The 26,327-nt window shown below is 49.0% G+C and overlaps 2 protein-coding genes across 11 annotated transcripts in view; one reads left to right on the forward strand and one right to left on the reverse strand.

Moving 5' to 3' along the window:
• The window catches only part of KCNAB2 (potassium voltage-gated channel subfamily A regulatory beta subunit 2), a 38,468-nt gene extending 34,434 nt beyond the window's left edge, over nucleotides 1-4,034 (reverse strand). For 2 of the 4 annotated variants that reach the window (XM_081955026.1, XM_081955024.1), the window contains exon 1: nucleotides 1,735-1,804. The gene's annotated coding sequence lies outside the window, so the exon portion shown is untranslated. Of the gene's footprint in view, nucleotides 1-1,734; nucleotides 1,805-3,884 lie in introns of those variants that run through there. The other 2 variants (XM_081955023.1, XM_081955025.1) reach the window with 2 other exon arrangements.
• A 199-nt stretch (nucleotides 4,035-4,233) lies between these two features.
• NPHP4 (nephrocystin 4) overlaps nucleotides 4,234-26,327 on the forward strand; it is a 44,129-nt gene continuing 22,035 nt past the window's right edge. The window contains exons 1-14 of one of the 7 annotated variants that reach the window (XM_081954894.1): nucleotides 4,234-4,357; nucleotides 6,433-6,494; nucleotides 8,587-8,801; nucleotides 9,158-9,412; nucleotides 10,661-10,813; nucleotides 12,372-12,544; nucleotides 13,131-13,195; nucleotides 14,066-14,215; nucleotides 16,588-16,715; nucleotides 18,531-18,724; nucleotides 19,898-20,024; nucleotides 22,920-23,102; nucleotides 24,049-24,187; nucleotides 25,290-25,348. In XM_081954894.1, coding sequence (XP_081811020.1) covers nucleotides 9,275-9,412; nucleotides 10,661-10,813; nucleotides 12,372-12,544; nucleotides 13,131-13,195; nucleotides 14,066-14,215; nucleotides 16,588-16,715; nucleotides 18,531-18,724; nucleotides 19,898-20,024; nucleotides 22,920-23,102; nucleotides 24,049-24,187; nucleotides 25,290-25,348 — 1,509 coding nt within the window. In that variant the 5' untranslated portion in view covers nucleotides 4,234-4,357; nucleotides 6,433-6,494; nucleotides 8,587-8,801; nucleotides 9,158-9,274. Of the gene's footprint in view, nucleotides 4,419-4,765; nucleotides 4,868-6,432; nucleotides 6,495-8,586; nucleotides 8,802-9,157; nucleotides 9,413-10,660; nucleotides 10,814-12,371; nucleotides 12,545-13,130; nucleotides 13,196-14,065; nucleotides 14,216-16,587; nucleotides 16,716-18,530; nucleotides 18,725-19,897; nucleotides 20,025-22,919; nucleotides 23,103-24,048; nucleotides 24,188-25,289; nucleotides 25,349-26,327 lie in introns of those variants that run through there. The other 6 variants (XM_081954891.1, XM_081954896.1, XM_081954892.1 and 3 more) reach the window with 6 other exon arrangements.

Raw genomic sequence — 26,327 nt, forward strand, 5'->3', positions numbered from 1 at the left:
AGATTTGGAACTCCACTGCGGTCGTAAGTCGAGGACCAGCGGTATTGAGGAAAGTGCTAAACAGACAACTCGCCTGCCGAATTTCTCCTTCGGAAAACAACTCCGATAGTCTATTTATTGTTTCAATGATTCCATTTTGATCAAGCGGAATGGCTTTTAATTGGTTGCAGGGAAATTTATTCATTGCGGCGGTTATCGCTCTGCTGGGAATAGCCGCCAACGATATTCGCCTTTTTTTACAATTTGCAATTCTTTTTTTAAAAAACCCTTGTGATATAAATTACGACCGGCTTACCCACTTTAGAAGGGTTTTCCCCCAAGGTTGGGGGAGATTGCAAGCTCTCTGGGGCAGGGACCCAAAATCACTAATTTTACACAAGGAGAGGGGGGGGCACAAAGGGTTATTGGGGGGGGGGCGATTGTGGGTGGGACAGGTAAAATTTGGTCAAGATTTGGATGCAGCAAAAAATAAATAAAAAATAAATAAAACCCTAGCTGGACTTGAACCAAGAATGACTTTGCAATGGCATCCAGAGATGAGATCAGCCCCAGAAAGACGGATGGACGGACAGGGACCAAACCACCACTGCATTTATCTCCCCCAACACCTGCCCTCCCCCCCCCCAAATAAATACAGCTGCCCCAGCTGGAGTTAGGAGGATAGAAGTCTACGGCTATCAAAACATCGCATTTTCCCCACTGGGGGAGAAAAAAATTGAGAGGAGGGGGGGAGAGAAAAGGGGCATTGGGCTCGCTTGCACACGCGTGTGCACACCCCCCAAGTGTGCCATCGCACAGGAAGAAGCCCTCCCTCCCCGTTTCTCACCAGCGCAAATCTTGCCCTAATTTCCTTTTTTGACGGATATTGCCAACACACACACAATAACCGCACAACCAACCGATGAGAGAAGGCAGCACACACTCAACTTCCTCCCCCCCTCAATTTTGCACCAATATCCGCCTTGCCACCAAGCCCCCTCCCCCTCCTTGCAGCCTGCAACCACCACAATCTTAAACCCCGCTTGCAATAAAATTCAGCATTGGGAAATTGGCCAATATTGGCCGGTCTGTTTCCTGTCACTGAGGGGCAGCTGTCAAATCTGCAGCCCCCCCCCCCATCTCCCCAGTTTGAAATCCCTTCTGTGCATTTATGGGGAGGGTCTCCATGCCCACCCTCTTCCGCCTGCAGGCAGGTAAAGGGGACAAGGCCTCCCCCTCTTGAAATTTGCACCCCCTCCCCACAAATGGTGGGCCGGCCGAGACCTCCCCCCCTACACCCTCCCTAATGGGTGGGGTTTCCCCCCCCACCTTCTGAAGTGCGCCCCCTTTCCCTGGCCTCCCAGTTCCTTCTTTTGCAAGCTGCAAAGGGGGGGCGGGGGAGAAAGAAGGGAGGGCCGGCTGCTTCCTGAATGCATGCATGCATAGATGCATCTTGCACCAAGCTGCTGCAGTGGAGGCATGCAATGCAGCGGGGGGGGGGGGGAAGGGAGGACCCCAACTTCTGGAGCTTTGCAGCCTTTGCAATGAGGGGGGAGGGAGGGTGATTTGCAGCCCCCTTCTGCCTCCCCAGGGTTGCATCTTGCTGCAATGCCCCTCTTTACAGCCCCCTCCCCACTTTTACACCCCCCCTATTTTCTGGAGGCCCATTGCAGCCCCCCAGAGGGAGGTGCAGCCCCCCCAAGGAAGGACCCCTCCCATGCACAGACCCCTCCCCCCAGACCCCCCAGCCCTTACCTGCGGCGGCGGCGGCGGCAGGAGCGGAACGGCTGCCCGGGCTCACACCATCTTCGCCCTCGTGCCAGGAGAGCCCGCCCGGCGGCGCCTCGCATTGGCCCGGAGGCGCCGTCAATCGCCCACATGCAAATAGCCCTCGTCCGCCATTGGCCGGTCCCGGGAACACCTCCTAGTGACCGGCGTGCGGCGCGGCCAATCGGCGGCGTCGCCTGCATCCCTGGCCCGGGGGACGGTACCCAGGTGCGTAGCATCCTTGCAGGGGCGCCCCGTTTCCTGGCTTCTTGCCCTTGGCCAAGCGGTCCAAGCGGTCCACAAGCCATGGTTCAGACCGGCCACAAGCCAGGATGGGGTTCTGTAAACCACCTGGGGTTCCGTAAGCCACGGCTTCGGTTTGCAAGCTAGGTTTGATCCTAGTTTGAGAGCTGACCAATGGCTCCATCCACCCCAATCTATGGTTTTAGGTGGCCAGTTCACGCCAGGATGGCATCCTGGGCATTTGGGGTGCTGTAAACTATGATTTTAGGGCTTGTTTGTAAGCTGGCTTTGGCCCTAGTTTGCAAAACCAGCCAAGGACTCGATCCTCTTATAAACCATGGCTTAGACTCTAATTATCAGGTATAAGCCATGTTGGAGTCCTGTAGCCCTGGCAAGACGTAGTCTTTTCGTGGCTTGTTGGCGAACCCAAACTTTGTCTCCAATTTACAGAACTGAAGGAGGACTCAATTTCCCACAAACTAACATCTAAATGCCAATTGTGAGGTACAGGCCAGCAAGCCATGATCCTTGGCAGCTTTTGTTCACAAGCCTGGATCTACCCAAGTTTGTAAAACTGGCCAATAACTCAAGCAACCACAAATTGGTGCCTCAACTCTTAGGTGTCGGGCAAAAGCCAGGATGCCATCCTGTGGAATTTGGGGGGTGTTGCTAAAATGATGCAGAGTTTGACCCCATTCATGGGTTGTGGGAATGGGGACAAAGTATGATCCCGGCCCCTGGAGGGTTTTTTTTTGTCAACCCTGGTTGAGATGTAGGCCTACTTCAGGCTTAACCTGTATCCCTGCCCTGCTGCTACAAATCATGGCTTGGATGCTTGCTTGATTTGCACCTCACCGAACAGTGAGCGAATCATTTGTATCAAATTACTGAGTGTGAATCTTCCACCGTGCAAAATACACCAGTGTTGCACAGCCATAATTTTGCTAAAAATTCAAATGGAAGCTTCTGGACTTGGCTGAGAATAACCCTATATTAGTAACTAAGCCCCAGTAAACATGGTTTGTTTGGATTAATAGATGCTGTTATGAACGCAGTTTATTACAGTTTATTCAGTAAGCCATGGTTTAAGTCCTAGGAAGAGCTTTAAAGAGGGATTGTTCAACTTCTGAATTGGGGAGGGGCTAAGGCCAATGACAGACACAGAGGGGACAGTGGCTTTCCTTTACCAGCTTTGAAAACAAGCCAGGTTTGATCCATGATAAAAAGGTATCAAGGTTAGTAGCCTTTGTTAGCAAATCCAATAACGATTAAATTAGAGGCTGCCATTCCTGGTGGTGCAATTTCCATGCAGGTAATTCCCAACATACAACGATTTGTTTAGTGACTGAAGATGCAACAGCACCGAAGAGAGTGACTTATGGCCACTCTTCACACTTATGACCATTGTAACATCTCCATGGTCACATGATCAAAATCCAGACGCCTTGGCAAGTGCTTCATATTTATGACAGTCCCAGTGTCCGTGGGTCACATGATCGCCTTTTGTGAACTTCGGAGGAGCCAAGTCAAGGGGAAGCCAGAATCACTTAACGACCATGTGGCTAATTTAACAACTGCAGGGATTCACTTAACATATATGTCAAGAACAGTCGTAAAATGGGGTGAAACCCACTTAACAAATGTCTCACTTAGCGACATCAATTTTGGGCTCAATTGTGGTCATAAATCAAGGACTACCTGGTGTTTTTTTTTTCAATCTCACTTTTTATGATGGGTGGATTTCTGGGAGTTGACATAAAAATTTGCTAAGTTGCAAAAGACAGGTCTGGAGTTCTGCTAAACTAAGACGCACAGCATAAAGGACCAGCATTGGCTGGGCTAACCCAACATTTACAAACCACAAACCAAGGTTTGCAAGCTCGCTAAGGCCCTACCTTGCAGGGTTGTTGTGCTGTAGTAAAAAGTGAGCCACGGCTATCATCTCGGGTTTCCCGAAAGAGGCGGCAGCATACATTCATCATGAAACGCTCGAAAGCCAACGTCCGTATCCACACGACCACAAAGCCAGCCCAACGCATCCACGTGTCTCCTTCACCTCCTTTCCCGCGCGCGGGGCTTTTGTTCCGCATAGGACCACGCCCCTTTCTTCGTCGCCTTGGCAACCGCTTTGCTACAACAGCGAGCGGGCGGCCCGCCTGCTGGGTCGAACCATTTACCAGAATTCGGGGGAGGGAAAGGAAGATAAAAGCTGTATCGTGAGGGAGGAAAGGAATAAAAACGGCAAAGGGAGGAGAGGGAAGACGTTAAAATTTAGAGAAGAGTATAGGGAGCCTCAAAGAGCCTGTTTTGCCAGAGAAGATTTAATTGAGGAGTAGGTTTTGGCATCGCCTCCCCCGCGATGCAGTTGGTACGTCCCGAGCAAGATGGCGGCCGCCGGCCGAAAGACTAGGGGAGCGCGGGAGCGGCAGGTTAGGCGAGGGGCGGGAGGAAAATCGGGGAGCCCTTTTCCCCCCTCTCCCCATTGGGGGGGGCAGGAAGGAGTGGCGACCGCTGATTGGCTCCCGACGGCTCCGCCCCCGGGAGGCTCGAGGCCGCCGTACTCGGCTCCCTCCCCTTTGGGAGAGCGCGCTGATTGGCCGGCGGGAGTTGGGGGGCCCTTTGTCCCGCCCCCCCATTGTTCCAAGTGGCCCTAGAACCCCCTTTCCGGCCTCCCCTCCCCCCACTTCCTCCCAGGCAGCCCCGCCCCCAGAGCTGAGAGAGGGAGGCAAGGGTGCCTCTGAGCATGTTCAGAGTGCTTTATTCTCCCCTCCCAGGGCACCAAAATTGGGGGTGCTGAGTTGGAGGGGGTGGGTGGGATTGGGTTGCTCATAAAAGACCCCCCCCGCAAAATGGCTTAAAGAAACAGGACTCTAAGCATGTGAGGTTATGGGGGGGGAGGACTACCTAGGGGCATAAGGGTGAAAACAGGGGGGCTCCCTCATGGGTTTCATGGGGGGGGGCTCCCTAAAGAAGCTTGGCCAAGGCTAAGCTTTCCTGGGGAGAACCAGGATGGGGCTTAACCAGGTTACAAGGGGGTTTAGCGCCAGGGGGAAATGGGAAATGTGTTTCATGCGGAAAAAGGGGAGCACAGTTTCTTAAGTGTTTATATCTAGCACATTTATATTTGCATATTGCATATATGTGAGTGTTTATATGTTGCATCTATATATAGTTTGCACATATATGTATGCATGCATGCAGACAGAGAGGGAGAGAGAGAAGATGTTTTCTACTATCTGTGCTTATTGCACATATGCCCGTGGTGGGTGGCAGGTGGTACGGCCCGGAGTACCAGATACCGTTCCGGTACGATGCTCTGGAGGGCCCACCCTCCCGCCTCAGCTCCTTACCTGTCTTTTAAGGCTTCCGCGCATGGCGCATACAGCACCTGCGCCATGCTCCGCTGAGCAGCTGGAGCGTCGCGGAGGCGGTAAGACGCATGAGTGTGCTCTGCGCGCATCCATGTGGACGCCGCCGTGCCGGTTGGGACAGGATCCGGAACCCACCCCTGACATATGTATATATGTCTATTGCCTATATGTTTTTATATTGCATGTATATGTATATTATATATGTTCATACTTAATGCATATAATATATGCATTAAGTATATAATACATATGTTGTACAAAATGCATATATGCATTCAATGTATAACATTGCATATAAATTATACATTGCATGTAAATATATTAATGTAACATGTATATATATTAATGTTACATATATGTATATATATACATATATATATATAGTATATGTTTTATACTGCATTTATATAATGTGCTGTATATATTAATTTTATTCTTTAAAATTGTCTGTCTGCCTTCCTGGGATTACTGGTTTCCTAACCTAGCTAAATTCCTTTTCACATTTGGGCCTAAAATCCGGTTAAACTATATTTTATAGCCACTCCATTATTCTGGATTTGTGCTTTTATGCCCTTATATAGGAAAGGGAAAAAAAACCCAACAGAGAACTAGCTCGCCTCTAAGAACATTTTGTGCTTTTTACTCAGTGGAGCAATTTTACTAGCCTAAAAGCATGCAAAAATAACATTTTTCCAGCCGCCTGCCTGTTTACGCTGTGTGTTGAAATGCTTGATTGATTCCCTTGTTCTTTTTGGTTCTGGGGCGATGTGCAGCTGTTGTTTGAAAAAATCAGCAAACGCCACGATATATCCGTGGTTCTTAGTGGGAGGACGAATCACACAATATGTTCTCTCTCTCTCTCTCTCTCCAGCATTAAGCGCATTGCTTGGGACATGAAAAGCATGGATTTAATGCTTTCAAGGGGTGGAGGGTAGGGAGAAAAAAACCCCCCACAGAGTCTCGGTATCCTTAAGCTGCTTAGTGTCCAGCTTAGCAGGAAAAATTAGATGTTTTAACGCTTCCCGAGCTTCCCATTGTAAGGGCCTTTTAAAAAAATCGTTGTGTTTCCTAGGAGCAGCGATTAGGCCGTGAAAGGAGCAATCTCGTGTTTTAGATGGCCAGCTGGGTCAAGAGGTGAGAACTTTCGGATTTTTTTCTGGCAAGGAACTTTTATCTGAAAACATCTTTATTTTGCAGCTTCTAGGCCAGGTTGATCAAATGAGGGAGCTCCCGGGACTTGTCCCAGCTTCTGCCAGCCTAGCAGTCCGAAAGCAGGTGAAAAATGCAAGTAGAAAAATAGGAACCACAATTTTGGTGGGAAGGTCACAGCGTTCCGTGCACCTTCGAGCGTTGAGTTCTGCCGTCCACATGACCACGGAGACGTCTTCGGACAGCGCTGGCTCTTTGGCTTTGAAACGGCTTTGATGAGCACTGCCCCCTAGAGTCAGGAACGATTAGCACAGATGTGCGAGGGGAACCTTTACCTTTAAGCCAGGTTTTACGCCTCACATCCACAGATTCCAGCAAAGAAAAGGTTTGAACAGGACATCCTCGATTTATGGCCATTCGTTTAGCTTGGTCATTTTTTAACTGTTAATTTTAGTTTTTAAATTTTTAATGTTATTGGGGTTTTAACTTTTTCTAAGCACTGTAATTTATTTATTTATTTTTACCTCCTCTATATGATACTGTTTTGATTGTCGCTTTTGTACGTCGCCCCGAGTCCCTGTGGGGAGAGGGGGCGACTAACAAGTTCAAATAAATAAATAAATAAATAGCGACAGTGACACTTAAAGCGACCTATTATGGCAGATCCTCGGACTTAGGACCACTGCAGAATCACCAGGAGCAGGCGATTGGAATTTCAGGTCCTTGCCGAATGGCATGTTCCAGCATCCCAGGTCGCCGAAAACCGTAGTTTTGTCAAACGGCGGGAGTAAATCCGTCATAAAATGGGGACACGTGCAGCCAAGGGCCCAAAATTGGTTACCTGACCAGGGGAATAGTACGGTTGTGAAGTGAGTCTGGCTTCCCCATTGACTTGAGACAGAGGGTCTCAAATAGGAGATCGCGCGACCCCAGGACGCTGCAACCGTCGTAAGTGTGAGTCACTTCCAGTGCATCTGAATTTTGATCACGTGACCCTGGGGATCAGCAACAGTTGTGTGAACAGTGATCCTAAGCCATTGTTACGGCCCTGTTGTGACTTTGGTCACTAAATGAATAGTTGTAAGTCAAGGACATATATAATACATGTATAGTAGGGTCTGGAGGGAGGGAACAATTTTATTTTCCTGGGCTCCAAGATCACTGCAGAAAAGAAATGAAAAGAGGCTTCCTCCTGGGGAGGAAAGCTATATGGCAAATCTAGGCAGCCTACTAGAAAGCAGAGACATCCCCCTGCCAACAAAAGAGCATATAATCAAGGTTGTGGTTTTCCCAGTGGCCATGGATGGCTGTGAAGGTTGGACCACAAGGAAGGCCAAAGAGCGCCAAAGAATGGAGGCCTTTGAAGGATGGTGCTGGAGAAGAAGACTCCTGCATTGAGTCCCTTGGACTGCAAGGCCATCCAACCAGTCAGTCCTAGAGGAGGTCAACCCCGACTGCTCTTTAGAAGGCCAGATCCTGAAGAGGAAACTCAAGAGACTTTGGCCACCTAATGAGAAGGAAGAAGGACTCCCTGGAGAAGAGCCTCTTGCTGGGAACAACGATGGAGGGCAAAAGAAGAAGAAGGGGACAACAGAGGAGGTGGCTGGATGGAGTCACCAAAGCAGCCAGCCTGAGCTTCAATGGACCCCAGAGGATGGCAGAGGACAGGAAGGCCTGGAGGAACGTCGTCCATGGGGTCGCGATGGGTCGGATGCGTCTTCGCAACTAACCACAACAAGGGTCTGGTTACATATATTTTATCCGAAGGTGCAGCTTGTGGGATTTGTGTTTGAGGCAGAAAGACGGTTTTGACTCCCCGGGTGTGGTTGGCTGCCTGTTTCAGATTCTCTCCGATTTGGAGGAGTGTATCCACCAACTTTTCTTTTAGGGGGGTGGGGGGGGAGGTGCGTCTTATACTCCAAAAAATACGATAATATATTTATTCAATAGCATAATTTACTACACGGAGGGAATTTCCGTGCCCGTTAAGGTGACTCATTCATTCCGTCCAGTAAATGCAAAAAAATTGCCTGCAGATTAGGGTTAATTCTTTGGCGTACTTTTTCTTTTTTTGCAGATGGCTTTGAGGGACCTTTTGTTTTGCTTCCATCTTCTTGGGATCCGTTTTCTGATGAAGTCAGCTTCCCTTCAGCTCCCCCTGCAAAATCTCTGAATCATTCTGACCTTGCAAAAAAAAAAAAAAGTGTCAAACGAGCAACTAAATTAAGAGCTGAAATTCGACAGCCCTTCGCGTAGGAAGACTTGTCCTTCAAACGTCACCTCTCTACAAATGTAAGAGGTTTTTTTTTTGTTTTGACTTGGAAGCTGGTCCTTTTTATACTTCTGGACCAGAAGTTTCCCCCCTCTTTGCGGTTTGAAGATGGGCAGGCTTCAGTTCCCCGGTGCTAAGGCATTCCTTTGGAGGGGTATTTCCACTGTGGCCCCGCTTACTCTCCTCTAATCCCTTTCGCTGCAATCTCTCCACTATGGGGAGGGGGAATGATGGGGGGGAAAGAGAGCATGGACTGCCTGGAGAATTCTGGGAGTTGAAGTCCGCCCACCTTCAAGCTGCCAAGGTGAAGAAACCTTCTGATGCAGCCGTTTCTTGATGACTCAGGTTTTCTAACCCAAGCGTACTCTTTTCTCAGGAATGAAGCGAAAGGGATTTCTTTCCCACTCGCAAAACAATCGCTTTGAGTCTGAAGGCTGGGAGCCCAGAAACCGAAGTGAAACGCACGGTGCCAACCACACCTGGTCCCCCCAGGATGGGAGAATGGCACAAGATCTTCCGCCAAAGCCTGACCGTACCTCCGCGTAACATCCGGAGGCCACATTTGCCGCTGCAGCAATCGGTGCCATTTCAGTGCGTCTTGAAGAGTGTCCATGGGAATGCCTTGAAACAAGTAAGATCAATCAATCAATCAATCAGAAGAGAGCGGGAGGTTCGAAACTAATTCAAAACTCTGCTCAAGCAGGAAACCTTTAGGCCATGTTAGACAAATGGTTTCCTTCCTTCCTTCCCTCCCCCCTTTTTCTCCTTTCTTTCCTTCCTTCCGTCTTCCTTTCCTTCTTTCTTCCCTCCTTCTTCTTTCATTCCTTCATTCCTTCCTTAATTCTTCCTTCCCTCTGTCCCACTCTTTCTCTTCTGATTCCTTCCTTCTTCCCCTCTTTCCTTCTTTCTCCTATTTCCTTCTTTCCCCTCTTTCCTTCCTTCCTCCATTCCTTCTTTCTTTCCTCCCTCTTCTTTCATTCCTTCCTTAATTCTTCTTTTCCTCCCTCCCACTCTTTCTCTTCTGGTTTCCTTCCTTCTTCCCCTCTTTCCTTCTTTCCCCTCTTCCTTCCTCCATTCCTTCTTTCTTCCTCTTCTTTCAATCCTTCCTTAATTCTTTCCCTCCCTCCCTCCCACTCTTTCTCTTCTGGTTTCCTTCCTTCCTTCTCTTTGTCCTTCCTTCTTCCCCTCTTTCCTTCCTTCCTCCTTCTTTCTTCCCTCCCTCTTCTTTCATTCCTTCCTTAATTCTTTCCCTTCCTCCCTCCCACTCTTTCTCTTCTGGTTTCCTTCCTTCTTCCCCTTCTTCCTTCCTTCCTTCCTTTCCTCTTTTCTTCCCTCTTTCTTTTATTCCTTCCTTCCTTAATTCTTCCTTCCCTCCCTCCCACTCTTTCTCTTCTGGTTTCCTTCCTTCTTCCCCTTTTTCCTTCCTTCCTTCCTTCCTTCCTTCCTTCCTTCCTTCCTTCCTTCCTTCCCTCTTTTCTTCCCTCCCTCTTCTTTTATTCCTTCCTTCCTTAATTCTTCCTTCCCTCCCTGCCACTCTTTCTCTTCTGGTTTCATTCCATCCCTCCTTCCTTCCTTCTCTTTCATCTTCCTCCTTCCCTCCCTCCTGAATTCTGGGAGTTGAAGCCCACCCCTCTCAAAGTGACCAAGCGTGACCAACATGGCTTCCTCCTACCTGGGTGACGTCCAGGTCAACCCAAATCCTCCCTGTAGATTGTCCAAAGCCAGACCTGATCAACTCGGGACAATTCCTTCCCTTCCCCTTGCAGCTATTTCTTTGCGGTTCCATATTTGCCATGCATCGGAGACCTCCTTCCTCTGGTTCTCCCTCCCTTACCCCTCCTCCGTGGGGCTAACTCCCACTCCTTGGTCCTCCCTGCAGAAAGTTCTTGAGAACATGGTGGAGGTGGCCTTCCAGCTGCGCCTTTCGCTCTTCGACGTGGCCTACCGCCAGTTCTTCGGCAGGACCTGGAGAAGCCCCCCGAGGCCCCTGAAATCCGTCCCGGGGCAGCTGCCTTCCGTGGTCTTCAACGAGGTAAGGGCCAATGGGTCTTTCCCCCCCCCTCCCAAATTATGGGGAGACCCCCTATCTTAATGGACTAGCTAGCTAGACTAGCTTTTCTCAACCGTGGCAACTTTCAGATGGGGGGGGGGGAAACTGAATGACGGCTAGTCCTCGACATACGACCATCCTAGAGTCTCTCAATTATGGACGTACGTCATAAAATGGTTTGGTCACGTGTTTGATCTGAGTTTATAACTTCCGTCATTAAGTGGACCCAGTGGTTGTAAAAAGAACACCGTGGTCGTTTCCCCCCCTCCCTTTCACTAGTGGATGACTTTGCCGAAAGCCAGAGCGAAGCGCTCCTACGTACGACTGTAATATTTTATTGTTTTATATGGTTGGTTTTACGTATTGGGAGTCCCCTCTTGGCTAAGCGGGCAGGAGATCAATTTCCAAACAAGCCCAATAAAAACAACTCCCTTGCATGGAAGTTGTCCTCTTCCCTGCAGAATATCCTCCTTAAAAACAATAGAAAAGAATTTTCTCCGGAATTGGGAAAAATGTCTTTGCAGCTTCCTAAGAATCCTCCCGGTCGAAGGTGCGCTTCTCCATCCCAACAGCAGAGGGCGGTGTCGTTCCACGAATGGCGGGAAAAAGCTGCCAAATTTTTAAAACTCTCTGCCTGCTAAACTTGCCCTCTCTCTGAGCGCCATCCGTGGCTCCGCCCTGCAGCCTCCCCCCCCCCCCTTGGTGGGCTTTTCAATTTGAATCTTTCAAGAAAACAGCAGCTCAGACTCTATTTTAATCCAAGCGTCCTTCCGGATATCCTGTGGCGATCCCTCTCATTTAAGGATTTTATTTTATTTTTAAATCATTAACCATTTTTTCACACTTACGACCGTGCCGGCATCCCCACCGTCACGTGATCAGAGTGCAGACGCTTGGCAACTGACTCAGGCTTATGACCATCGCAGCGTCCAAAGGTCACGTGATCCCCTCTTAGCAGCCTTCTGACAAGCAAAGTCGGGAAGGGAGATTCACTTAACAACCATGTGACTTGCCAAGCTACGTTACGCGGTGTCTCGCTTGACCAATGTGGCAGGAAAGGTCGTAAAATGGGCTACAATTTCGTTGTATTTAAGCACAATGACAATGAAGATTATATTTAACGATTGTGTCACTCGGCAGTGGCAGAATGTTTGGGCTCCGTTGTGGTCGTAACCCGAGGATTAAGTGCAATTCAAGGTTTCGCATTTCAGGGGGTTTTTGACTTCGCACTACCCGGCTGACCAGAGCCAGCCTGGAGATGCCCTGGGCACCTTCCGCGTTGGGTTTGGCATCTGTTCTCCTGCCGGGAGGGAAACTGACGAGCTGGAACGACAAAAGAAATCACAAACCGCCTCGCAACTCCAGCTTTTGTGCCGGAGGCGCGAGAGTGGCAGGCCTGTAGAAGCTGTCAGGCGGGATGATTAATCTCCCGTCACCGAGACCGTCTCGCCAACGAGCAGCCGTGAGATCGGATGCGTAGATGGCAGCAAAGTTGGAAGGCTCGCTCTCCTTCACCCTTTCTCTCCGCCTGCCCTCATAGGCGGTGTATTTCCTCACCTCTGTGGGCCACCCAGGCGTCTTGATGGTGCTAGAAATCGTGGCGACCGCCAAGGGACAGGACGCGGCGCCCCGGGAAGTCGGATGCGGCTTCGGGTTCCTCCGGTTGTTTAACGGCAAATCCGAGCCGCTGATTTGGAACTCGACGGGCAAAGGGTACGTTGGTTAGCTTCGGGAATCTATCGGTGGCAAGGAGTCACTCGACTAAAAGCTCTAGAAGCAGGCGCCCTTCTGCCAGGCGGGGTGGGAATTAATGGCATATCTTGGGGTGGACGGAAAAGTGCTGAACTAGAAACTAGGGGATGGTGAGTTCTAGTCCTGCCTTAGGCTGGAAATATGGCTGAGTGAGTTTCGGCCAGTTGCCAGGAGACGGTGAGTTCTAGTTCCGTCTTAAGTATGAAAGTCAGCTGGCTAACTTTGGGCCAATAACTAGGAGAGTGGGAATTCTAGTCTGCCCTTAGGCACAAAAGCCGGCTGGATGACTTTGGGCCAATCACCAGGAGACTGGGAGTTCTAGTCTCACCTTAGGCACGAAAGCCAGCTGGGCGACGAGGGCCAACCGCCAGGAGACAGTGAATTCTAGTCCCATATTAGGCAGGAAAGACAGCTGGGCGACGAGGGCCAACCGCCAGGAGCCTGGGAGTTCTAGTCCCGCCTTAGGCAGAGAAGAAGGCTGGGTGACTTTGGCCCAATCACCAGCTCGGCTTTTCCTCTCTGACGGGGGCTCTCCTTCCCTCCGCAGGCTCCCTTTGCATCAAGGGACCCCCCGGGCTCTCCTGCACCCACTCCTCCTGGAGCCCATCGAGAGTAAGTGGCAGGGCGCCTAGCCGTTGGCACAGGCCGGGCCCCGCGTTCTTCGCCCCTGGGGAATCCAGAGAAAAACCAGCCTTGCGGGATTGGAAAAGGGGGGGGGGATGGTTCAGGGTGCAAGGAGCGGAGGAGAAGAAGGGAAATCGTAAAGCCCTGGGTTCAAGATCCAAGAGGATTCCATTTTCTCTCCGGTTGCAGCCGTTCCTTCCTTCCGGTCTAGGCCAAGAGGGCTCCCCTGCCCACTTCTCCTCTGCTGCGTCTCTGCCCTGGAGGTGCCCCCCAAGGAAGCCCCTTTGCAAGCGGAGCTCTCCGGAACGGAGGTCCTTAGGACTAGGCGGCCGTTGGGTGTTGAGGGCTAAAAGCAGCCGTGCGGAATGGGTGAAACCGGGGTTGAAATTGTCCAGATGCAGGTTGAATTTATTGTGTCACCTTCTCTCCCTTTTCTTCTTTCCCCCTCTTTCTCGTTCTCTCCTCCCTCCCTCCCTCCCTTTTCCCTGCTTTCTTTGTTTCTCCCTCCCTCTTTTCCTCCCTCCCTCTCTTTTCCTTCCTTCCATCCTCCCTTCCTCGTTTCCTCCCTCCCTCTCTTTTCCTTCCATCCTCCCTCCCTCCCCTTTCCTTTTCTATCTTCCTCCCTCCCTCTCTCTTTTCCTTCCTTCTGTCCTCCCTTTTTTCTTCCCTCCCTCTCTTTTCCTTCTTTCCTCCCTCCCTCCTCTTTCCTTTTCCATCTTCCTTCCTTTCCCCCTCTCTCTTTTCCTTCCATCCTCCCTTCCTCTTTTCTTCCCTCCCTCTCTTTTCCTTCTTTCCTTCCTCCCTCCCTCCCTCCTCTTTCCTTTTCTATCTCCCTTCCTTTCTCCTCGGCTGCTTTAGAGAACAAGTACCTGCTAGTGATGGAAAACACCCACCTGCAGTGCACCCTGCAGCTCCACCCACCTTTGGAGGCCATTTACCACCTGCTCCCTGAGAATACCCCCGTGTCCAGCGGGCAGAGAGTCCCGGGGGTCTTAGCAGCACCTGAAGGTACGTATAACCCTTGCCCTCCTTCCCTCCCTCCCTCCCTCCCTCCCTCCCTTCTCTCTCCTTCCCTCATCTTCCTTCCTTCTCTCTTCTTTCTTTCCCTTCCTTCCTTTTTTCTCCTTCCTTCCTTCCTTTTCTTTTTCCTTTTCTTTTACCCCCTCCTCTGGCAGCGATTCATTTAACAGACGTGGCAAGACAAGTTGTAAAATGGGGCAAGACTCACTTAACAAAATATCTCACTTAGCAACGGATATTTGGAGCTCAGTTGCGGTCGTAAGCTGAGGATTACCTGCATTTCCTCCTCTTTCTGTTGGTTCACGGCCTCAATGAAGTTATCTGGCTTGATTTGAATGTCAGTGTAATCCTTCCCCTCCGACTGAATGCCTGCTGTCCTTTGATGTACGCGGAGATCCTCTGCCCCACAGAGAAAATCCCTTGTGTGCCCAGCCCCACTTGGCCAGTAAAGAATTCTCTTCTCTTTCTATTCCTAACTCTATTCCCGTTCCTTATTCTATTCTATTCTATTCTATTCTTTCTTCCTTATTCTCTTTTATTCTCTTCTCTTCCATTCTCTTCTCTTCTCTATTCTCTATTCTATTCTTTCTTCCTTATTCTTTTATTCTCTTCTCTTCCATTCTCTTCTATTTTCTATTCTCTATTCTATTCTTTCTTCCTTATTCTCTTTTATTCTCTTCTCTTCCATTCTCTTCTATTTTCTCTTCTCTTCTATTTTCTATTCTCTATTCTATTCTATTTTCTGTTCTATTCTATTCTGTTCTATATTCTACTCTACTCTATTCTACTCTACTCTTCTATTCCATTCTCTATTCTCTTCTCTAGTCTATTCTCTATTCTATTCTATTCTTTATTCCTTATTCATTTTTATTCTCTTCTCTTCCATTCTCTTCTCTTCTCTCTTCTATTTTCTCTTCTCTTCTGTTCTATTCTATATTCTACTCTACTCTATTCTACTCTACTCTTCTATTCCATTCTCTATTCTATTCTATTCTATTTTTTTATTCTATTCTCTATTCTATTTATTCCTTATTCTCTTTTATTCTCTTCTCTTCCATTCTCTTCTATTTTCTCTTCTCTTCTATTTTCTATTCTATTCTATTCTATTCTATTCTATTCTATACTCCATTCTATATTATTCTATTCTATTCTGTACTCTTCTCCACTGTTCTGTTCTGTTCCATGAAACATTAAAGAATTTAAAACCAAACCATGTTAACGTTAGGAAACAACGCGATAAAAAGTTCCGAAAGATGACAGATACCAAAGGTCTGCTCTCCCATCACCCCAGCAACCCTCCCCCCTGCTCTGTGCAACAGGGCCCCTCCCTCCCTCCAATTCCCAATTGCCTTCACTCCCCCTCCTCATTTTCCAGCAGAGCCCCTCCCTCCCTCCCTCCCTTCTCCTCATCTCCCCTTCCTGAGAAAAAAAAATTCAGCACTTGAAAACCTCCCGGCCATAAAAAAAAAAAAGGAGAATCTGCCATCCCAGCTCCGAAATTGGTGGGAAATTGGTGGCACTTCCAGCCGAAAATCCACCCGGTAATTTTATCTCACTGAAAGCCGCCAGATCATCACAGCCTCCACCGAGGCGAGAAGAAGGGGGGGGGGAAAAGGTGTATTTCGGCCCTTGGGAAATTGAATTAATTGCTGAGGGCTGCAAATTATCCCCTTTTCGAAGGCGAAGGGGGACTGCCGGGCTCTTGAGGGGTTTATTTATTTATTTTCCGAAGCCAGCCGGATAATATTTTATTCGGTTTATTATTCTTCCCCCCCCCCCCCCTGGCCTGGCCCGGTTCTTTGAGCTGCAAAATGCGTGAAGGGCAGCAAAAGGGAGAGGCAATCGCCTTTTTTAAAAAAGAGGAAACCCTATTCCTTCCCCCCCCCCCGCCCCCTCTTTCTGGAAACTTCTCGACGTGTAAATTTTACGCCCGTGTAGGATTCGAAAAGGGTGCAGTTTGTCAGGGAAGAAATTTTTTTTAAAAAAACCACCCTTCTACGGGAGGGTTTTACTTACAACCGTTTCATTTAGGGACTGTTCGGGGTTACAACGGCACTTTAAAAACCCGGCTTTCACACTTAGCGACCGTTGCAGAATCCCCTCCCCCCCGTGGTCACGTGATGTCTATTTGGCTGCTTAGCAGCTGACTCACATTTACGACGGTCGCAGTGTCCCCTTTGGTGACCCTCTGACCAGCAAAGTGGGTGGGAGACCGGATTCGCTTAACGAATGGGTTACGTATTTTAACAACGGTGTCAATTCACTTAACAGCGGGGGCAAGGAAGGTCGTAAACGGAGGCAAGACTCACTTAAGGACATAAATTCGATGCTCCTCCCTCCCCCCCCCCCTTTCTCTGCAGGAGACTTTTTGCAAAAGCCCCGCCTGATGAAGAGCCAGACCTGCTACCTGGACAAGCTGACTGTCCACCTCTACCCCTCCCTGGAGAAGTTTGAGGAGGAGCTGCTGAGCTTCCTTATGAACGAGCAGGTGGGTCTCCCCATCTTCTCTCCTCTCTCTCTCTCTCTTTCTCTCTCTCATCTTTGCTTTTCTCCTGTCTGTCTGTTTATTCTTTCTCTCTCTCTCTAATCAATAATCATATATCCTATGTATCTCTCTCTCTCTCTAGTCAATATCTATCTATCTATCTATCTATCTATCTATCTATCTATCTATCTATCTATCTATCTATCTATCATTTCTTCTCTTTCTCTCATTAGAAAGCTACTAATTAAACCAAGATCCCAAGAACCGTGGATGCTCAGAATGCTCATAATCCATTTAATTATAACTATAATTATAACCGGGTCCATCCTGGTTAATCAGGGCCATGCTTAAGCTATTTGCATCCTTGTGTCAGGCGCTTCGGCTGGGCCAGTCTTGGCTACAACTGACTTAGATTGTCCTCCTGCTGAATCCAGCAAGAATTCTGGGAGTTGAAGTCCATGCGCCTTAAAGGTTTGAGGGATTCTGGCTTCGTGGGTCACCCCTAACAGCTGCTTTAGGGTCTCAAACACTGTTGTGGATTAATAGTCCGGAAGGATTACAAACTCCTTTTTGAATCCCCCAAAACTAATCTTTAGCAAGAAGGGAGATATATCTATATATTTAGGTGTAAACTTTTTTCTCCAGCGGTGAAAAACGGGTGATTTCCTAGAGCAACGGACTTTCTCTTATTGGGACAATCTCGGCCCTTTTCCTCATTTGTTTGTCTACAGATCTTTTCCATATCCACGTTTCTTTCTTTCTTTCTTTCTTTGCTCTCCCGTTTGCGCCCCCGCCCGGGAGCTGCCGTATGGTTTTTGTTCCCCTTCTGTCTAAGGGGAAAACTCTTCTCGGCTTCCTGGATGCCAGTTTACAATGCTGATGATTTCCCCCCCCCCCCTGCGACGATGACTACGGGCAAGCGCTAATGAGCTGTTTTGCAAACAGCCCCGCTGGAGATGGATGGAGCCGGAGAGCAGCATCCTAAGTTTTTTAATGTAGTCTCCGGGAGCTCCCCATAATTTAGAAAGCAATAATGACCTTAAGGAGAGGAAAAAGGGGGAAGATGAAACGGTTTAATATCCCCGCAATCACTCTGGGGCAGCTTTGAGTTTTATTAGTTTATGACAGATGGCGTAAAATTAGCACCCGGGCACCCCACGGTGATGTTGGTGCATCCGTCCAAAATGGAACTCGCGTGTGAGAATTTCCCCTTTTTCGAGTGAGGAGGGGGCGGGGGCTGTTTTCCCAGTTTGGAGAAATTCCTCCTCTTGGTTCCCGCTGAGGTTTAATTCGAACCACCAGGTGGGCAACAAATCACGGCGGGAATAAATAAAATAAAATAAAACTGGTCTTATTCCACGTCCTCCTCAGCCACAATTCGACCTGGAATTTCTCTTGCTAAGCCAGGAAACTCTTTAAAAAGTTGTGCTGAGCGTAGAATAACAAAAGAGTTGGAAGGGACCTTGGCGGTCATCTAGTCCAACCCCCCCTCCCGCTTGAATGTTACGACCTTCTTGGCCACAGTTGTTAAGTAAATCACTGCCGTTATTAAGTGAATTGCACAGTCGTTAAGCGGGAGCCACCTGTGACGGTGTCGCAAATGACGATCACGCCAAGGAACCAGACTTTGAACGCGTAACATGGGGAGGCTGCCGGGGTCGTAAGTGTGGGAACTGGTCATAAGTCACTCTTTTCAGCCGCGTTGTAACTTCAAATGGTCACTAAATGAATTGTTGTAAACCGGGGACTGTCTGTGGTAATCTTTCCTAGGGATGGAGCACCAAGTGGAGTTAATGTTTGTCTTTCGATTGAATCTAGGTTAACTCGATCCTGGACGGGACCTCCCTCGCCATCCAGGAGCGCCGGCTACACATTGGGGTCCACAACGGCTTGTGCTTCGTGCAGCCCCCTCAGGTGGTGGTGGTGGTCCCGGTGGCATTGCCAGAGGCCAATAGAGCCTGGGGAAGCAGCGGCAGCCTGCGCCAGAAACAAGGAAGTCCCCTCAAAGGCAGGTGAGAACCGGAAGGTGTGGATGTCATTGGATGCAACTGCTCTGCCCGTGCCTTCTTCCCAAGAGCATGAAGCCAACTCCTTGTTCTCCCGACAAAACCCCCTTTTATTAATTGACTGTGAATTCTGCTCCTTCACCTCCAGCAAAGTCTTTCCAGGGAGGATTTACGGTCACAGACCTTCTCTGGCTTGGAGAGCTGCCAGGCTGAGATCTGAAGGACTCGGCAAGGAGTCTCCAAACCAATGAAGGGAACTAATGGTCTCCTGCAAGCTCCACTCCCCTTTTGCTCCTCTTTTATTCCCTCAGGGAGGGGCCATTCATTGTCCACCTGTGGCCTTCCTCCCAAGTCAACCCCTGTTCTTTAGCTCTTCCCTTCGTCTGGCAGCTCTGTGCATGCACACACTGGAAACAGGCTCCAGCTGTTCTTCTGCCTCTCCGTTGTCTGACTCCAAAGGCAGCTGATAACTGTCAGATGGCCACGGCCCCCTTTCTGCCTCTGACACAGAACCCTCCTCAGGGCCTTCCCCAGACTCCCAAGACTGGCCCAGGTTCTTCCCCAACCTCCTCACTCTCTGCCCCCAGCTCTGCTGGCCACTGGCCGGCCACAACCATGCCATGGGAACCAAGCAAGTTCCTTTCCCGTAAGAAAAGGAGATGAATGCGGTGGTGGAATCACGAAGACAGTGTCCTCCCAGCTTTGGAAACATCCCTCTTTTCTTTTTGAGTCGTTCGCTTCTCTTATTCAGGCGTCCCTCTGGCATAGCCGTTGGCGTAGAGCATGATCTCTCGCGCACTGTAGCCAAGTTAGAAAAGAGCGCAGTCGAGTGGCAATCCCGTGGCAGCATCAAGGTCTCTCGACTGTCACTACTTCAAGACAGGTGATCTTCGGCTCCCAGAATTCCCCAGCCGGCCACGCCCATTCCCCCCCCCCCCCGGCTCCCTGGAGTGGAGAGATGGCAGAGAAAAGGATTACAAGAGAGTAAGCAAGCACACAATAGGGGATACACACCAAACGTTATGGCCAGGGAATTCTGGGAGTTGAAGTCCACAAGTCTTAAACTTGCCAAGTTTGAAGACCTCTGGACTTGTAGACGTTAGCAGTGGAATCTCCTCAATATTAATGGTTATTCCTCCCCCCCACCTTTTTTTGGGGGGGGGTGTCTTCCAAACCCAGTGCCGAGGGACAAGCCCTCATCCTGCGAAGCCGCATCCACCTGGCCGAGATGGTGCCTCACCCTGCTTTTGGAGTGGTCTTCCTGTTGGAATATGTCTTCTCTGTTGCAAGTGGGCCTGATGGGAAGGTAGGAGATGACCTCTGGGTTGTTGTTTTTTCCAAGGGTCAGTTGGGCAGAATTATTTGTGGTCTTAAACTTTCACAATTCATTGGTTGCTGAGGAATTATGAGGCCTTCTTACCCAGGGGGTTGGGGGATACCAGCTTGAGGGCATCTCAAGGACGTGTTGAGATACAGCGGACACCAGGTTCAAGGCATCTCAAGGACGTGTTGAGATACAGTGGATACCAGGTTGAGGGCATCTCAAGGACAATTGAGTGGACACACTGTTCAAGGCATCTCAAGGACATGTGTTGAGATACAATGGATACCAGGTTCAAGGCATCTCAAGGACATGTGTTGAGATACAGTGGATACCAGGTTCAAGGCATCTCAAGGACAATTGAGTGGGCACACTCTTCAAGGCATCTCAAGGACATGTGTTGAGATACAATGGACACCAGGTTCAAGGCATCTCAAGGACATGTGTTGAGATACAGTGGATACCAGGTTGAGGGCATCTCAAGGACAATTGAGTGGACACACTGTTCAAGGCATCTCAAGGACATGTGTTGAGATACAATGGACACCAGGTTCAAGGCATCTCAAGGACATGTGTTGAGATACAGTGGATACCAGGTTGAGGGCATCTCAAGGACAATTGAGTGGACACCAGGTTGAGGGCATCTCAAAGATGTGTTGAGATACAGTGGACACCAGGTTCAAGGCATCTCAAGGACATGTGTTGAGATACAGTGGATACCAGGTTGAGGGCATCTCAAGGACAATTGAGTGGACACCAGGTTGAGGGCATCTCAAAGACGTGTTGAAATACAGTGGACATCAAGTTCAGGGCATCTCAAGGACAATTGAGTGGACACCAGGTTGAGGGCATCTCAAGGACATCTGTTAAGATATAGTGGATACCAGGTTCAAGGCATCTCAAGAACAATTGAGTGGACACCAAGTTGAGAGCATCTCAAGGACATGTGTTGAGATACAGTGGACACTAGGTTCAAGGCATCTCAAGGACAATTAAATGGACACCAGGTTGAGGGCATCTCAAGGATATCTGTTGAGACACGACAACTGGAGAAGGCAACTTTCCATGTTGAACGAGGAATGACTTTACGCACGTTGGTCTCCAGAACAACCCCTAATACTTGTGTGACCGCACACCAGTTCTGGAAGTCTCCTGTTTTGTGGTACCAAAACCCATGATTCCGAAGCCCCCTGAGATGGAGCTATCAACCATCAACGTTGCTTTGAGTTCCTCACAAGAGTAAGGATAAGGAGGGGCGTCTGTAGGTAGTTTCAAGTTTTATTTACTAAGAGGGTCAGGAGACCTGTTCAGGCAGACCCCAACATCTATGCTAGACCTCTTGAGTAGCCATTGTCTCCTTCCCCCAAGCGTGTCTCCTCCACTGAGGACCTCATCCCGCCCTTCCTGCATTCACCTCTGAAAGCTTGATCAAACCCCCCCCCCCTCAAAAGCGAAGGTTGATGATAATGAGACAGTCTCCTGGGGTGAGCTGGTGGCTGAGTCATTTTGAACCAGCTTCTGATTTGCAATTAGCGCTGTTAAATGAAAGGGGGGGGGAGGACTTTGAAGTCCACCAGACAGAAGAATCTGAAGATGTAGGGCCTTGAGGGAGGGAGGGGTGGGGGGGAGGAGGAAGAGCAACACAGATTGTCCTTCCCTCTGAGGTTGACCTGCTGAAGCCTCCTGTGACGTCCGTCAAAGCTTCTCCCTTCAGGTCTTCGTGGGGCCCCTTTTTAATGGGGCCTTGAAAGCTTCTTCTGAACTTGGGTCGAATCATGGACTTTTTTGCCATGAAGAAAGGAAGGAGAAAGGAAAGGAAAGGAGGAAGAGGGAAGGAGAAAGGAAAGGAAGAAGAGGGAAGGGAAGGATCGAAAAGGAAAGGAAAGAAGAGGGAAGGAAAGGAAGGAGGAAGAGAGAAGGGAAGGAAAGGAGAGAAGGGAAAGAAAGAAGGAAGAGGGGGGGAAAGGAAAGGGGAAAGGAAGATGGAAGAGAGAAGGGAAGGGAAGGATGGAAAAGAAAATGAAAGAGGAAAGGAAAGGAAAGGAGGAAGAGGGAAGGGAAGGGAAAGAAAAGAAGATAAGGAAGGGAAAGAAAGGAAGAGAGAAGGGAAGGAAAAGAAGAGATAAAGAGAGAGAAGGAGTAGTGGAGGAAGGGAGCGCCATTCCCGAGTGGCCGAAGCGTCTGGTGGACAGGCAGGGAGGCCCTGGCTTCTAATCAGGGTTAATCCTGGCTTAAGGAGCCGGCTAATTCCCTTGGCTGGGCCCCCTCCAAGCCAGAGAGAGAGAGAGAGAGAGAGAGAGAGAGGGTTAGGGTTAGGGTCAGCCTCCTTCCCTCCCTCCCTCCCTCCCTCCCTTATGTTTTCTTTTTTCCTTTCATTTTCCCTTCCTTTCTTCCTTCTTTCTTTCATACAATAACACCTTCCTTCTTTCCTACCTTTGTTCCTTCCTTCTTCCCTCCATCCTCCCCTTCTTTCCTTCCTTCCCTCGTTCCCTCCCTCCCTCCCATCTTCCTTCCTTCCTTCCTTCCTTCTATCCTTTATGTTTTCTTTTTTCCTTCCTCCCTCTCTCTTTCCCTCCCTCCCTCTTGTTTCTTTCTTTCCTTTCTTTCCATAATACAATAACACCTCTCCTTCCTTCTTCCCTCCCTTATTTTTTTCTTTTTTCCTTCTCTTTCATTTTTCCCTCTTCCTTTTCTCCCTCTTTTCTTTCCTTCCTTCCTTCCTTCTTTCTGTCTGTCTCTTTCTTTCTTTCTTTCTTTCTTTCTTTCTTTCTTTCTTTCTTTCTTTCTTTCTTTCTTTCTTTCTTTCTCTCTCTCTCTCTCTCTCTCTCTCTCTCTCTCTCTCTTTCTTTCCTGATTTAACACGATTCCCTCTTCCCACAGACACCCTCCATGACCTCCCTGACGGCTGCAGCCTACATGCACTCGGTCCGCTGGGCCCTTTGGCAGCCGGTCCTGGATGTGAATTCTGCGGACGTGGTCCTTCCCTTGCGAGGTGGGCCTCAGCTGAATCCCCACCACGTCCTGGTCTACAAGACTCCCCCGGCCGCCATGAGCTCCGAAGAGGTGAGCAGACCTTCACCCTTGGCCATCTCTGATCTTGGTGGGGGTGGTGGCGGCGGCTGGGGACGATGGGCCCTGGGGCAGCACACCGGGAAGATAGGAAGTGACGTTGCAGTGATGCGTAAGGTCCAAAAATGTTCATTTTGGAGAAGCCGGCTGAGGGATTCTGGGAGTTGGAGTCCTCCAGGCTTAAAGCTTTGCCGGCTGAGGGATTCTGAGAGTTGGAGTCCTCCAGGCTTAAAGCTTTGCCGGCTGAGGGATTCTGGGAGTTGGAGTCCTCCAGGCTTAAAGCTTTGCCGGCTGAGGGATTCTGGGAGTTGGAGTCCTCCAGGCTTAAAGCTTTGCCGGCTGAGGGATTCTGGGAGTTGGAGTCCTCCAGGCTTAAAGCTTTGCCGGCTGAGGGATTCTGGGAGTTGGAGTCCTCCAGGCTTAAAGCTTTGCCGGCTGAGGGATTCTGGGTGTTGGAGTCCTCCAGGCTTAAAGCTTTGCCGGCTGAGGGATTCTGGGAGTTGGAGTCCTCCAGGCTTAAAGCTTTGCCGGCTGAGGGATTCTGGGAGTTGGAGTCCTCCAGGCTTAAAGCTTTGCCGGCTGAGGGATTCTGGGAGTTGGAGTCCTCCAGGCTTAAAGCTTTGCCGGCTGAGGGATTCTGGGAGTTGGAGTCCGCCATGCTTAAAGCTTTGCCGGCTGAGGGATTCTGGGAGTTGGAGTCCGCCATGCTTAAAGCTTTGCCGGCTGAGGGATTCTGGGAGTTGGAGTCCTCCAGGCTTAAAGTTGCCAAGGTTGGAGGCCCTGCTCTTAGAAATTCATTATTATTGGGGAAGAAGTGGAATTGCTTTGGCAAACTTTTTCGGGGTTGCGTGGGGCCCTTGTACTCTCACCTGGTACAGGTACATCGGGCCAGGTGAGGAGGAAAATCTGATTTTTTAAAAAAATTGAATTAAAATTGCAGGTGAAGCAGGTGGAATCGGGCACCCTCGCCTTTCACTTCTCCACCAGGTCCGAGGAGCGACTCGGAACAGCGGCCAAAACTCCGGGCGTTAAGAAAGAAACGTCGCTGCCCCCCAAGAGCCCACCCCTCGCATCTCCCGGTGAGCGGTTCTCCTTCCTTGGGGTCAGCCGCCGGACCCCTTCCGAGGCTGGAGTGGCACTTCATGGGGGTCAGAAACAGGCAGTCCTCGACTTACGACCGTTCAAAGTTATGACGGACCTCCCCCAAGGGGGATTTACAACTCAGTCTGGAAGTTCCAGTGTTTTCCCCCCTCAATCACGTGGCTGAATTTCAGCCGCTTTGGCCTCCATTGTTGGTCGTAAATCGAGGACTTCCAGGCTTCTCAGCTTAAGGAGCGAGAGCCGCAGCTTAAATCGAAAAGCTTCCGAAGTAAAACAAAAAGAGAGAGAGAGAGGCGCAAATAATCAAGATTATATATATATATATATTTTCCAGCCACTAGAGTGCAGTCTGTTCTTGCTTTATTTCTCTCCTTTTCGGGGAAATATTTGGTGGGGTTGTTTGAATAGATCAATGGTTCTCAGCCTTGGCCCACCCACCTGAAGATGCCTGGACTTCAACTCCCAGAATCCCCCAGCCAGCAGAGCTTTAAGGCTGGAGGCTCCGGCCGGCTAATTCCCTCCAAGCTGGCTGGGGGATTCTGGGAGTTGAAGTCCACGCATCTTCAGGTGGGCCAAGGTTGAGAAGCGCTGGAATAGATGCTAACACCTAGATGTAGAATAACAGAACAGGAAGGGACCTCGGAGGTCTTCTAGTCCAACCCCCTGCTCGAGCAGGCCATTTTCCCCCTCCCCAGGCTCCTAGAAAGCCTTGCATGGGGCAGCATGGGGGGGCGGATTAAATTATGGGGGTGGGCATGCGAGTGTGTGTACGACCCGAGGCCAAAAAGATTCGCCATCACTGGTTTAGCGTTTCCTGCCTGAGCAGGGGTTTGGACTAGATGACCTCCAAGGTCCCTCCTGGCTCTGTTGTTCTGTAATCCCAGTCAAATGGAAGGCCTCCAGAAGTTGAGGGAGCTTCACCCCTGGAGGTTCCCACCGGACAGTCATTTGTCCAGAATGGCACAGGGTCTCCTGCTTGAGCAGGGGGTTGGACTAGAAGACCTCCAAGGTCCCTTCCGGCCTTAAGATTCTATGTTTTATGATTACGGTGGGTTTTTTTTCAACTTTGTGCTTACTTAGGTTCACCTCCTTCCGTCCAGATGTTGGTTTCTACTCAGGATTACACTCGAGGTCCCGGGGTAAGTCGGAAATGGAAGAATATTTTTTAGTTCCAGCTAGTCCTCAACATACGACCACAATTGAGCCCCAAATTTCTTTTTTTAAATTTTTTTTATAACGGTTTATTTTATTTTTAAACGAACAAACCTAGACAAACATAAAACATAAAAACCTTCCTCCAGTTACATACAGTGTGTTGGTTGGTTACAAAACCTCTGTGCAGTTTATATAAATTCTCATATTATCAATCCAATATATATGCATAGAATTATTATCATTGTTAAACATTTACTTGGCTACTAAAATTATTACTTTTATGAGAAATATTCTAGGTCTAGAATAAGTTTGTATTATGGCATTTCATCACATCACCCCAAAACCATCCAGTAATATTACATCTTTAAATTGCATTCTGTATAAAATTGTTTATCTACAATAGTACAAAACCTTTGTGCATCCTCTCCATAGTCCTCACTTACAATTTATGTAAAATTTCATATTGTCAATCCAGCATATGTGTGTGTATGTATGTATGTACGTACGTACGTGTGTTACAACCCCTGGTATGCCCAAATATGGGAAGGAACTCACTACTCCCCCTTTCTGTCTATCGGCTCACCGTAGGAGACCATCCAGGCAGAAAACCATATTTTTAATGTTGCCTTTTTATATTTGTGTTGTATTTGTGCTGATAAATAAATAAAGGGGGACTAGTATAGATCTATTTCAAGCTATTTAGCTCTCCCTTTATTTATTTATCAGCACAATTACAATATATATACATACATACATACATATATACATACACACGCACACACGCATGCATGCATACGTACATACATACATACATACATGCATATATATATACATTATTATCATTGTTAATTGAGCCCCAAATTTCTGTTGCTAAGCAAGAGGGTTATTAAGTGAGTTTTGCCACATTTTACGACCTTCCTTGGCACCGTTGTTAAGCGAATCACAGTGCTTGTTAAATTAGTC

Source organism: Natrix helvetica, assembly GCF_964273705.1.
Source record: "Natrix helvetica genome assembly, chromosome: 5".
Lineage (NCBI taxonomy): Eukaryota > Metazoa > Chordata > Lepidosauria > Squamata > Natricidae > Natrix > Natrix helvetica.